The sequence below is a fragment of the Neomonachus schauinslandi genome, chromosome 6, assembly GCF_002201575.2.
Source record: "Neomonachus schauinslandi chromosome 6, ASM220157v2, whole genome shotgun sequence".
NCBI classification, from domain to species: domain Eukaryota; kingdom Metazoa; phylum Chordata; class Mammalia; order Carnivora; family Phocidae; genus Neomonachus; species Neomonachus schauinslandi.
This window is the reverse complement of record NC_058408.1, coordinates 154,784,431-154,795,883: the sequence shown is the minus strand read 5'-3', so window position 1 is coordinate 154,795,883 and position 11,453 is coordinate 154,784,431. Positions and strand designations below refer to the sequence as shown.

The 11,453-nt window shown below is 46.5% G+C and overlaps 1 protein-coding gene across 1 annotated transcript in view; it reads left to right on the top strand.

Annotated features, from left to right (window-relative positions):
• Nucleotides 1-9,200, top strand: part of SYCE1 (synaptonemal complex central element protein 1) — a 10,404-nt gene extending 1,204 nt beyond the window's left edge. The window contains exons 2-13 of the mRNA XM_021697279.2: nucleotides 4,127-4,189; nucleotides 4,791-4,850; nucleotides 5,168-5,242; nucleotides 5,862-5,909; nucleotides 6,160-6,214; nucleotides 6,917-7,006; nucleotides 7,268-7,331; nucleotides 8,126-8,192; nucleotides 8,270-8,393; nucleotides 8,468-8,578; nucleotides 8,734-8,821; nucleotides 9,055-9,200. Of these exons, the coding sequence (XP_021552954.2) occupies nucleotides 4,127-4,189; nucleotides 4,791-4,850; nucleotides 5,168-5,242; nucleotides 5,862-5,909; nucleotides 6,160-6,214; nucleotides 6,917-7,006; nucleotides 7,268-7,331; nucleotides 8,126-8,192; nucleotides 8,270-8,393; nucleotides 8,468-8,578; nucleotides 8,734-8,821; nucleotides 9,055-9,132 (923 nt within the window). The 3' untranslated portion in view covers nucleotides 9,133-9,200. The remainder of the gene's footprint in view (nucleotides 1-4,126; nucleotides 4,190-4,790; nucleotides 4,851-5,167; nucleotides 5,243-5,861; nucleotides 5,910-6,159; nucleotides 6,215-6,916; nucleotides 7,007-7,267; nucleotides 7,332-8,125; nucleotides 8,193-8,269; nucleotides 8,394-8,467; nucleotides 8,579-8,733; nucleotides 8,822-9,054) is intronic.
• The last annotated feature ends 2,253 nt before the right edge of the window (nucleotides 9,201-11,453 follow it).

The window sequence follows — 11,453 nt, the reverse complement described above, 5'->3', positions numbered from 1 at the left end:
GGCATCCAGGACACGGCCCCCGACTGGGGACCGATGGGCATCCAGGAGACGGCCCCCGACTGGGGACCGATGGGCATCCAGGAGACAGCCCCCGACTGGGGACGGATGCGCACACGTCCCTTGTATGAAACACCCCCATGGCTAAGGCTGCACCGAAGGAGCCTTTCAGTAAGGCTGTTTCGGGTGCCTCTAATCAACTAGTAGCTGAATCAGCTCCACCAGTGTCTTAGCTTGGGCTGCTCTAATGGAAACACCAGAGCCCAGATGGCCCTATAGACTACAGAATGTTCTTTCTCATGGTTCTGGAGGCTGGAAGTCTTAAGACACAGGCACCAGCAGACACAGTGTCTAGTGAAGACCAGCTCCTGGTTTCTGGATGACCTCTTCTGGCTGTGTCCTCACAGGGAGGAAGGGGCAGGCAGTTCTGGAGGTCTCTTTTATAAAGGCACTCCATCCACTATCATGACCCAGTCACCTCCCAAAAGCCCCATCTCCTAACACGGTCACATCAGGCCATAGTATTTCTTTCTTTTTCTTCTTTTTTTAAAGATGTTATTCATTTATTTGTGAGAGACAGAGCACAAGCAGGGGGAGCGGCAGAAGCAGAGAAGCAGCCTTCCCGCTGAGCAAGGAGCCCGATGTGGGACTCGATCCCAGGACCCTGGGATCATGACCTGAGCCAAAGGCAGACACTTAACCGACTGAGCCACCCAGGCGTCCCCAGACCATACTATTTCAACACATGTTGTACTGTGGTTACCGCCTAGGAGGGTGTCGTCCTACTTCTCCACTTCACACTAGGGCATTATGGGGTAATGAAGCATTGTCTGCAACTCATTCTCCAGGTTCAGAAATGTTAGCTAATGGGGGATAGGAGCTATGTATCCTATTTACACAACTTTTTAGTAAATTTGAAATTATTTTGAAATAAAAAGTAAAACTAGGGGGCTCATACTACACAGGCTATTTTGTGCCCTGGATTTTTTGTTACCAAAACATTAGTTGCCTCATTCAACAGATATTTATTGACAGTCTGTGCCTTACCTTGTGGTGAGCACTAGACATACAATAGAGAATAAAAACAGTGCAGCTCACTGCCTGGTCTATTAATAGTAATACCTGAGAAAATGGTTGCCCAAACAAAATATCATTTTGGGGTCACTCAGAGAAATTAATTAATTTTTAAAAATATAACCATATGTAAAAGTGTGTATAGTGAAAAGTAGACCTCCTCTTTCTTGTCCTTCCAGTCATACCCTCCAGAGGTAACTACTTTTGATTTTTTTGTGTGTGTGTGATTCTGGCCAGAAGTTCTCTAGACTTGGTATGCATATATTTGTAGAGTGACAGGTATATAGTTCACCTCTTTTTGTAGCCATATGGGATTCTCTATACACCATTTTTCACTTTCATTTATTCTGTCTAGGGTCTCTTTCCATGTTAATACATACTAATCTACCTCCTTTTCAATGGGTACACAGTATTTTGTGGTGGAGATGAATCCTAAATTCTCGACTGATGGGCATTCAAGTTGTTTCCCGCTTTTGACATAACAAATATTGCTTCAGTGTCCTTTAACGTACGTGCCTTTTGCATACTTAACCAAGTATAACTCATACAGAAATTTCTAGAACTGGAATTAAGTCTTCAAAATGTTGATAGCCCTCCAAAAGGTCACATCCGTTTCCACAGTCTTATCAGTGTGTATGAGTTTCCCCACATGATCTCACTGACCATTGACAGATTTATTAATCTTTACCAATCAGGTAGGTACAATGTTATTTTTAGCTCATTAATTATGACTGAGATTGTACAGCTTTTCAAATAGTGACCATTTGTATAATTTTTGCTTCACTGTTCTCTCCTTTTCTCCACTCTTCTATAGAAATGATTGTTTACCTTCTTTATATTGATTGAAACATATTATGGAAAGATCTAAGCATATACAAAAGGCGAGAACAAAGTATAATTACCCCATGAGCCCATCTTTCCACTTTACCAATTATCAGCTTTTGGCCAACCTTTTTTCCTCTTTATCCTCACCCACTCCTGCCACCCATTCCACTACTTCATTTGAGGATCACAGGCATCATAGCATATCATCCATACATATTTCCATGCATATCTCTAAAAGATAACTAACCACAATAGTATTGTCATATCTGAATAACAACTACAATAATTCCTTAGTTTCATCAAATATCCAGTCAATTTTCCTGATTGTGTCATCAATATTTTTTAAAGTGCATTTGTTTGAATCAAGATCTAAATACTGTCCATTTTTGAGATTGATTTATCGATCTCTTTAATCCCTTTTAGTCTGCAAGACTCTTCTTTTTCCTTTTTCCCCAAAATCTGTTAAAGGAACTGAGTTCCTTTAGGAATCCAGTTCCTAATCTGGATGTTGGTAATTGCATTCCCATGTGTCCTGTGTCCCTGTATTTCCTCTGAATTAGTATTTAGGTTGAGAGGATTAAAAGATACTAGTCTGATTTTTTTGGCAAGAATCCTATATTATATTTTTACCTCAAATGGCTCATAGTGTCCAGTTATCTTTATTGTGATGTTAGTACCATTAGTAATAATTGCCTAGATCTACCAGTTCATTAAGGGATTAAAAATAAGTGCCTATATCAGGGAAATCCAAATAAAAACCTCAATGAGATACCACCTCACACCAGTCAGAATGGCTAAAATTAACAAGTCAGGAAATGACAGATGTTGGCGGGAATGCGGAGAAAGGGGAACCCTCCTACAACGTTGGTGGGAATGCAAGCTGGTGCAGCCACTCTGGAAAACAGTACGGAGGTTCCTCAAAAAGTTGAAAATAGAACTACCATACGATCCAGCAGTATTTACCCCAAAGATACAAATGTAGGGATGCAAAGGGGTACGTGCACCCCGATGTTTATAGCAGCAATGTCCACAATAGCCAAACTGTGGAAAGAGCCAAGATGTCCACTGACAGATGAGTGGATAAAGAAGATGTGGTATGTATATACAATGGAATATTATGTAGCCATCAAAAGGAATGAGATCTTGCCGTTTGCAACGACGTGGATGAAACTGGAGGGTATTATGCTGAGTGAAATAAGTCAAACAGAAAGACATGTATCATACAACCTCACTGATATGAGGAATTCTTAATTGCAGGAAACAAACTGAGGGTTGCTGGAGTGGGGGGTGGGGTGGGAGGGATGGGGTGACTGGGTGATAGACACTGGGGAGGGTATGTGCTCTGGTGAGCGCTGTGAATTGTGCAAGACTGTTGAATCTCAGATCTGTACCTCTGAAACAAATAAGGCAATACATGTTAAGAAAAAAATAAAAGAAGATAGCAGGAGGGGAAGAATGAAGGGGAAATCGGAGGGGGAGATGAACCATGAGAGACGATGGACTCTGAAAAACAAACTGAGGGTTCTAGAGGGGAGCGGGGTGGGGGGATGGGTTAGCCTGTGATGGGTATTAAAGAGGGCACGTTCTGCATGGAGCACTGGGTGTTATGCAGAAACAATGAATCATGGAACACTACATCTAAAACTAATGATGTATGGTGATTAACATAACAATAAAAAAATTTTTAAAAAAGTAAGTGCCTATATTGGTTAAAAACAGGTTAATATTTTAATGGGAGGCTTCAGAATAGTAAGTGTATATAGAATAACTGCATTTTTTAAATTGAGATGTCTTAAATTAGTTTTCTTCTGTTCTTTGTGGGATTTTTTATAAGACTCTCTAGAACTTTCTAGTTAATTAGCCATCTGCAGTTACAGTGATTTTTGACTCCTTGTTTCCAGTTTTTTTTACCCCTCCTTTTTTTTCTTTCACTATTACATCATGAGCTTTGACCCAATCTTGAATACTACAGGCAGTGAAAGTTCACCCCTCCCCTTGGCCTGAGTTGTATTAAGGGGAAATCTGTGGTATGATTTCACAACTTAGAAGAAGTAGACTGTGAAATGGCCTGACTCATCTCTCATTCAGTATCCATCCACCTCAGGACAAGAAGGGGCACCACTGTGGCTGGAGACTTGAGCCCCCCTCAGTCCCAGACCAAAGTTGTTGGACCCTTCCTCAGGCTTCTCACTCCCTCAGGATTCTAAAATGTTTGGTTTTGTCTCCACAGGGCAAGCCAAATCCTCACAGAAAATTGAAGACTTGCTGGAAATGGTGAAGAAGTTGCAGAAAGGTCTCATGTCTCCTCTGTAACAGGCACAGCCTGAGCTTTGGGATAAGGCAGAAGTGGATTCAGTTCCAGGCCTCACAATTCACAACCTTGGGAAATTAACTCCTTTGCTCTTTTTAAAACTTAATTCTTTGAAGCAAAAATACAGCGCCATGATTCAAAATTGAATTATGAGGGGATGGAAGGCGAGAAATTTTCCCAAAACCCCCTTGCTAGCCACCTATTTGGCCCCAACTGTATTCAGTTAAATCCAGGTTTTCACCTTCACCTCCCTTCCCTCCACCTTAGCTCTGCTGCTCTCTGCTTGCTTACCAGCCTCCTTCCAGCCACATTCCCACCTCAGGGCAGGCCTTTACACTGACTACCTCCCACCCCACCCAGGAACTGCCCTCCCCATGATTTGGGGCCCTTAAGAGGTCTTCCCATATCTGAAGAGCATGCCCCACTCCTTCACTCTTTAATTCCTTGCTACAATTACTACAGCCTGACTCAGTATCTCTGTTTTTTTCCTTGTCTTCCCTACTCAGAATGAGAGTCCCTGTAGGGCCCCCAACTCCCTCTACCTGCCCTGTCATCTCCACTCAACTTCCTTTCCTTCCTGCAGCGGGAAGCCTAGAGCCCAGGGTTGAAGTCCTGATTAATCGGATTAATGAGGTTCAGCAAGGTGAGCTCCGGGACCAGCTACATGATTTGCAGGGCTCCTTGTTAAAAGATTACTGAGTAGTTCATGACAGCAGCAGCAGATCATTAAAACCAAGGATGGGTCCATGTAAATGCAACTGCTATAGTCACGTGTCCATGAACCTGGTGGTGCTATCAACTGAGCCCAACAAGAAAGGCTTGTGTTCTGGAAGCCTGGTTTCTTGCTTTAAAATCTGTCCCCCAACCCAGATTTCCTGGAAGACAAATGAAAAATGTCACTGTTTGCAAGGAATAATGCAGTTGGAGGCTGCACTGACATTGTTCTGCTTTTTGGCACAGCAAAAAAGAAAGCCAGTGAGGAGCTGGGAGAGGCCCGGACTGTTTGGGAGGCCCTGCAGAGGGAAATGGACTCATGTAAGCAAGCTGGGGGTCACCCAGAGGTCTTCAGTGTCATACCTTCCTGAACTCAATATTCTGGACACTTAGCATTCTTGCTGTGGCCAAGGGCTCCTACCCCCTCTCCAACATCAGGTCCTGCCAATCTCCCACTCTGTGGGTAGGAGTGTTCCCAAAGTACTCTCCAAGCATACTTCCTCCTCAGGGTTTTTGATAGGCTGTTCTTCCCCCAGATAGTACAGGTTCCTATTGCCACACATCCTCATCAGCTCTTACCTTGAATGTCCCCTTCTCAGATAAACCTCCCCCAAGTCATCCCATCTAAAGACAGCACCCTGTCCCCACCTGATCACATTCCCCTTACTGCTAGTGTTTCTTCATGTGATGTGTTTTTTCTCTCTCCTCCATGTAAACACACTGGCCGCCTGCAGGATCTTCACAGTCACCCTGTATCAACCCCAGGGCCCTTTGCTGCTTACAGGGAGTGTGGGCTCAAGAGGGGAGGGGGCTCAACTCAAGGGGTCCACATCTGGGATTGGGGTAGAGCTATCCCAAACTGCCTGTGCATGAGGGGCAAATGCACTCCCTGAGGGTGCAGTGATGCACAGAGGCCTGAATGTGTTACTGTGTTTTCCAGTGAGTGGAGAGAAAGTACGCCTGAAAGAGATCTTGAACAAAAAGCAAGGTAACTGCAGCTACTCTGTCTCCAGACTTTTGCCCTTGTCACCCTGCGGAGGCCAATCTTTCCATAGCAGCTGAAGCCCTTTGGAACCTGACTTAGCTTGCATCCCTCCTGTGGCTTCCACCACACTTGCAGTAAATGACAAAGTCCTATCAGGTGTCCACAAGACCACACGTGATCTGACCCTATTATCAATGCCCAATCTTGATGCTTTGATGGGTTCTCACGGGGCCCTTGGCTCCTCTCCCTGCAGAGACCCTAAGGATCCTCAGGCTCCACTGCCAGGAGAAGGAAAGTGAGGCACAGAGGTAAGAGCTTCCATCTGGGACTTGCTCTGCCTTTCCCCTTCATTGTGGTGGAAAGGAGAAAGAGGGAAAATCAGTCCTGGACCCACAGGTCACAGTGTCTCCCTCTGAAAAAAGGAGAGGCCAGATGCATGTCTTCCCACCTTGGCCCCAACAGTACGCAGTACTGTTAACGGTACTCTGATTCACTGGGATAATCATTCATTTGCTAGAATATCAAATGCTTTCAGCTGTTATTTATTTTATGCCTGTCACTCTTCCTAAAATCAGCTCCTTGGTCTCTGTTCACTCTCTTGTCCCTTCATTTAGGCATCAAGGCACCCAGTGTCTCTCCATTCATCTACTATCTTTCCATCCACCTCAATATTTGTGAATCCATCTCTCCACCTCCTGAACCTTGATTTAACTCATTTTGTGACCAGAGTCCCCAAGCCCACCAACATTAGAACTATGTGGGAAATTTGGATGAGACTGATATGTTAGTGTGTGCTTGTGCACCTGTGTCTATCCATGTTGATCTTCCTGATTTCACAACAGTATTTCCAGGGTACACATGCTCATGCCCCCCCGCCATGAAGTTATTAGAGAAGGACCTTGATCTGCAAAGCCAGAACAGACCCCAAGAGAAGGCAGAAGCCCCACCCCAGCCCTGTCCTGGGGAGACATTCAGAGAATATGACTGACTGCTGCCTTGCCTCTTCCCAGGAAGCAGACCATGCTGCAGGAGTGCAAGGAGCGAATTTCTGCCCTGAACTCCCAGATTGAGGAAGAGAAGAACAAACAGAGGCAACTGAGGTAAAGCCCAGTGTCCAATACCAGGCAGGGTGGGGGCGATGTGCTGGGATGGGTTGTGGGTGCGGGTAATACTGGGGATGGGGGTTAGAAGAGGAGCTGGCTGGGCTGATCTTGAAGGGTCAAGGTGGTGAAAGTACTTCCTGCAGAGCAAAGAACACGGGCAAGCCTCCCAAGGTCTGTGCATGAAGACCCCTGGCCTGGACCAAGGTGAGGAGGAATGTCTCAGCCCATGGCCCCTCATCTTGAATGGTTGGTCCACAGGTTGGATTTTGAGGAACAGCTGGAGGATCTGATGGGCCAGCACAAGGACCTCTGGAAGTTCCATGTGAGTCACTCAAAGCCATTCCTCCCACCTTCCACATCTTCCCTGGAAGTCCCAGGCCCAAAGCTCAGGGTCACACTGCAAGCCTCCTCCCTCTCACCTGCCACACCCAGCTCCTGAGCCAGCCCTGGTGGTCATACATCAAGATGGCCCTCAGCTCAGTCCCTACACACCACCCTCACTGCCACCCAGTGCCGTCCTCTTCTGCTGGTCCTGCCCATCCATCCCTGCTGCTCCCCCCTGGCCCTTCAGTGGCCAGGAGGAACCCCGATGAACCAAGGAGAGGTTATCCATAAGGAAGATCCGTGGATGTGTTTGCAGCCATGACGGCACAGGGCAGATAGTGGGAAACCAAGGATCCCAGGTGCCAAATAAAAGGGGCAGAGAGAATCAATGTTAGGATGGAGGAGCTCAGTGAGAACACCACACAAAGGGAAGAGGAGCTGCAGTTCAGGTCTGGTGACTGATTCTCCAGGGAACAGTTCTGATTTGTAATGTTTTCAGGATCCCCTATAATAAATACTTGCCTCAGACCTGATTTCAAAGCTTGCAAAATTCATGAACCACCTCATGAGCCTCTCAAGTGCAGCATCACAGGTATCTGGGGTGAGACAGTTCCCTGTGGAGAGAAAATGGCCAGTACAAAAGCCCTGAAGCTGGCACATGCCTTGTGCGCCCAGAGACCCAGAGTAGTAGGAAGTGAGGCATGCTGAGTAGAGGCCAGATCCAGGTAGGCTTCTCTGAGGTGCAAGGGAGAGCCTGCGACACATGGACAGGCCTCCTCTCTACCTACTCAGAGGCCAGAGCAGATGGCCCGGGAGATTGGCACCCTGGACAGCAGCAAGGAGCAACTGCTCAAGGAAGGTGAGGCCTGGAGAATGGGGAGGCCCTGCCCTGTCCTGTCCTGCCCTGCCCTGCTCATCTGTCCCTTCCTGCTGCAGAGAAGCTTGTGGAGGCGAAGCTGGAGGATGTGAAGCATCGCCTGTGTTCCCAATTTGGGGCTGATGGCTGCTCGACCATTGCTGAGGGGCTCTTTCTGCGCAGCCAGGAGGCCGCAGCTGCAGTGTAAGATAAGGATGGCGGGGACAGGGAATGGGGTGGAGGGAGGGAGCCACCACTGCTGATGGCCCTACCCTCAGGCACCTGTTTGAAGAGGAGAACAGGAAGGCCCAGGAGCTCCTGGAGGCTGCTGCACATCACCATGAGCAGCTGCAGCAGAAGTGCCAGCAGCTGCAGCAGAAGAGGCAGAGGTGGGCATGGAGGCCCTGCCCCCAGTACCCAAGGGGAAGGTGGCTGAGGGCATCTCCACTCCCCTTTTGGCTTATCTCCTGGTCTCTTCACACCCTCTTGTCCCTTCCCCTCCCCTCCCCTGCCACACACTCCTACCCCACCCTTTTCTGTCCAGGCTTAAGGAGGAGCTGGAAAAGCTTGGGATGCAGATCCCTGCTCAAGCCCCAAGCAAACAAGAAGAAGGGGCTGGCCCAGGAGAACCTGTGAGTCCTGGAATGAGGTGGCAGGGAGCAGAGAATAGCTCATGGAAGGAGCAGGGTACAGGAAGGTGAGGAAGGGGAACCACAGTCCTCAGAGGATGGTCTGTTCTCACAGGGCACCACCAAGACAAAAGTGCAGAGGCTGGCAATGGTGGGGTGGCAAGGGGCAGGTTCCAGTGAGCTGTGGGCATAGGGATGCTTGGAGACTTCCCTCCTCAGACCCTGACCTCCCACAGGCCAGTCCCAAGCTCCTAGGAGTCATCGAGGAGAAAGACCCAGAGCTGCCCACCAAGCAAGGCCCTTTGCCCTCCTAGCCAAGGAGGATTCCCCCTGCCCTGCAGCATATTCCAAGAACTTCAAGAAATAAAAGCACTATTTCAGTACAACTGCCTCAGCTGAGTTTGTGCAGGGGTGGAAGGGTTTATCTGGCCCAAGACCCCTGACCCCCGAGACTTGGTAAAGCTTGGCCACATTTCCTCTTGGCCTCAGCCAGAGTCCTGCCGCAGGACTCTGAGACTCACTCAATAAGTGCTTCCCTAACCTCATAGTCTCCGCTCTGCTCATTTCTAGGACTTATCACACAGTTCTGGGTCTCCAGGCAGAAGGATGCACATGCTGCAAAACCACGCTGTGATTGTTTCAATTCCTTATTCAGGCCTGGACTATACAGAATCCCAGAAATCCCCAAAATGAGGAGCAAGGTGCTGGGGTTCTCAGCCAGTCAATCCCTTGCCCACAGTCCCCACCAATTAGCTGAGAAAAAGAAACATAATTGGAGGCCAAGTGTAGTTTGCGCTCTTGTGGGCACAAAATATAAAACCGAGACACGTGTCACTACAACACAGTATGTTAGAATTCCTCAGTATCCTGGGAGTCAATTCACCTAAAACTATTGTGTGCTTTTGAAGTATGTTTCAAAGCACATAAATGCACTCACCCAGTTAAGGGCAGCAAGGGTAGTCAGAGTCTGTGATCCTAAGCCAAAATACAGTAATTGAAGAAGAAAGAGATTCCTTCTCTTGAAAGGCTCCCACATCCGGGTAGGACAGTAACATGGTGGGATGGAGAGAGGTCCAAACAGGCCCCCAGTCTGGAGAGCACTGTTTCTACGGAAGAACGGAATAATAATGACCTGCAAAATTAGACACACTAGGCATCAACCTCCCAGTTTTCTGAGACGGGGTTAATCAGACCTGTGACATAAATGAACTGGTAACATCTTATCAAAATAACTCCTGTATCTCCTGGAAAGTGGTATATTCCCCTGCATGACAATGGAAGCAGTTCAGCTAAGCCCATGATTAGAAATAATTTTGTAGCTTCAGCTGCTTCACAATAAAGAAACGGGATTTATGATTACTTCAACAGATGAATAAAGCCTTTGGCAAAATCCAACACCTATTTGCGTAAAAAAAATAAATCTAGGAATAGAAGGTAACTTCTTTTATGCTTAGTGGTAAAGTGTTTGAAGCATTTCAGGTACATTCAAATATAAGTCACCGTGTTAAAGTTCTGGACAGCGAAACAGGACCAGAGAAACAGGACTGGAACCTTCCCCCACCCCTGCTCACAACCACATGGATATCTGCCAAAGAAGAAGAAAGAAAATCCTTGCTGCTCAGCCTTGCAATCTCCCTCCAGGCTCTTTCCTTGGAAACCGAAAGATGTGTCAGCTGGAAAAGGAGAAATACAACCCCATCATCACAAAGTCAGGCAACCAAGGGTGGGTTCCTAGCTGAGACAAAAAACAAAAAACTTATAGCTGGTAGACTCACTTACCATAAGGTATAGGTAGAGACAGATGAGATAAAAGAAACTGTTCAGTCTTAAAGATCAATCTAGACAAAATACCAAGGAGCAAGGACTACCTAGGTTTGAAAATAAAACTGTTCCTCCTTCCCAGCTTCTCCAGGCAGGAAAAAAAGATCCCTAAAGTATGAAATGACTTTTGGCTAAAGATCACATTCAGGACACTATCAGCAAAATGGAGCCTCAGTGAATCTCAGACCAAGGATGTTGCTAACCCTGAGACTCTTGAGTGTGCCCTATAAATCCTCACAATAGGTAAATAGGGCTTCTACAAATCTTAGGGGCATTGGACACATTAAAGATATTTATAAGGTTTTACTTTATTCTCAGTGTTCAATGAGCTGTCTCTGGCCAATAAAGGCATTCCTGAATTTATTGAATTTCTTTCTTCCTATGATTTCTTTGATTTTTTTCCATCCATTGACTTGGGGGTGAACTCAGGTTCTTTCCTATGTGAATCTCCTACACAAGGACTGGTAACTTCTCAGAGAAGCCTATCTCAAATTCATAAAGCGAACTGGCTATAATGGACTCACAGTGTTGTAAATAGGTCACACACAGAAGGGTTCAACAGTGAGTATTTCTCACTCAGATAAGTACAAGTGAAGATTTTTGCGGTAGAGTTTAGAAGATCTCTGCCCTCCCCAATCAGTCCTTTCTGCGTTAAGTCACGGTTACCATCTAAGGCTCCAAAGACAAACCTGTGGGTAATCTGCACTTCAGGAGCACAAGGAATGAAAAATCAACAAATGCAAGTAAGTTTTTGTGGCCAGACACGGAAATAATGGTCATAATTTGTGTTCATGATCTCTTGGCCATAGCTCAA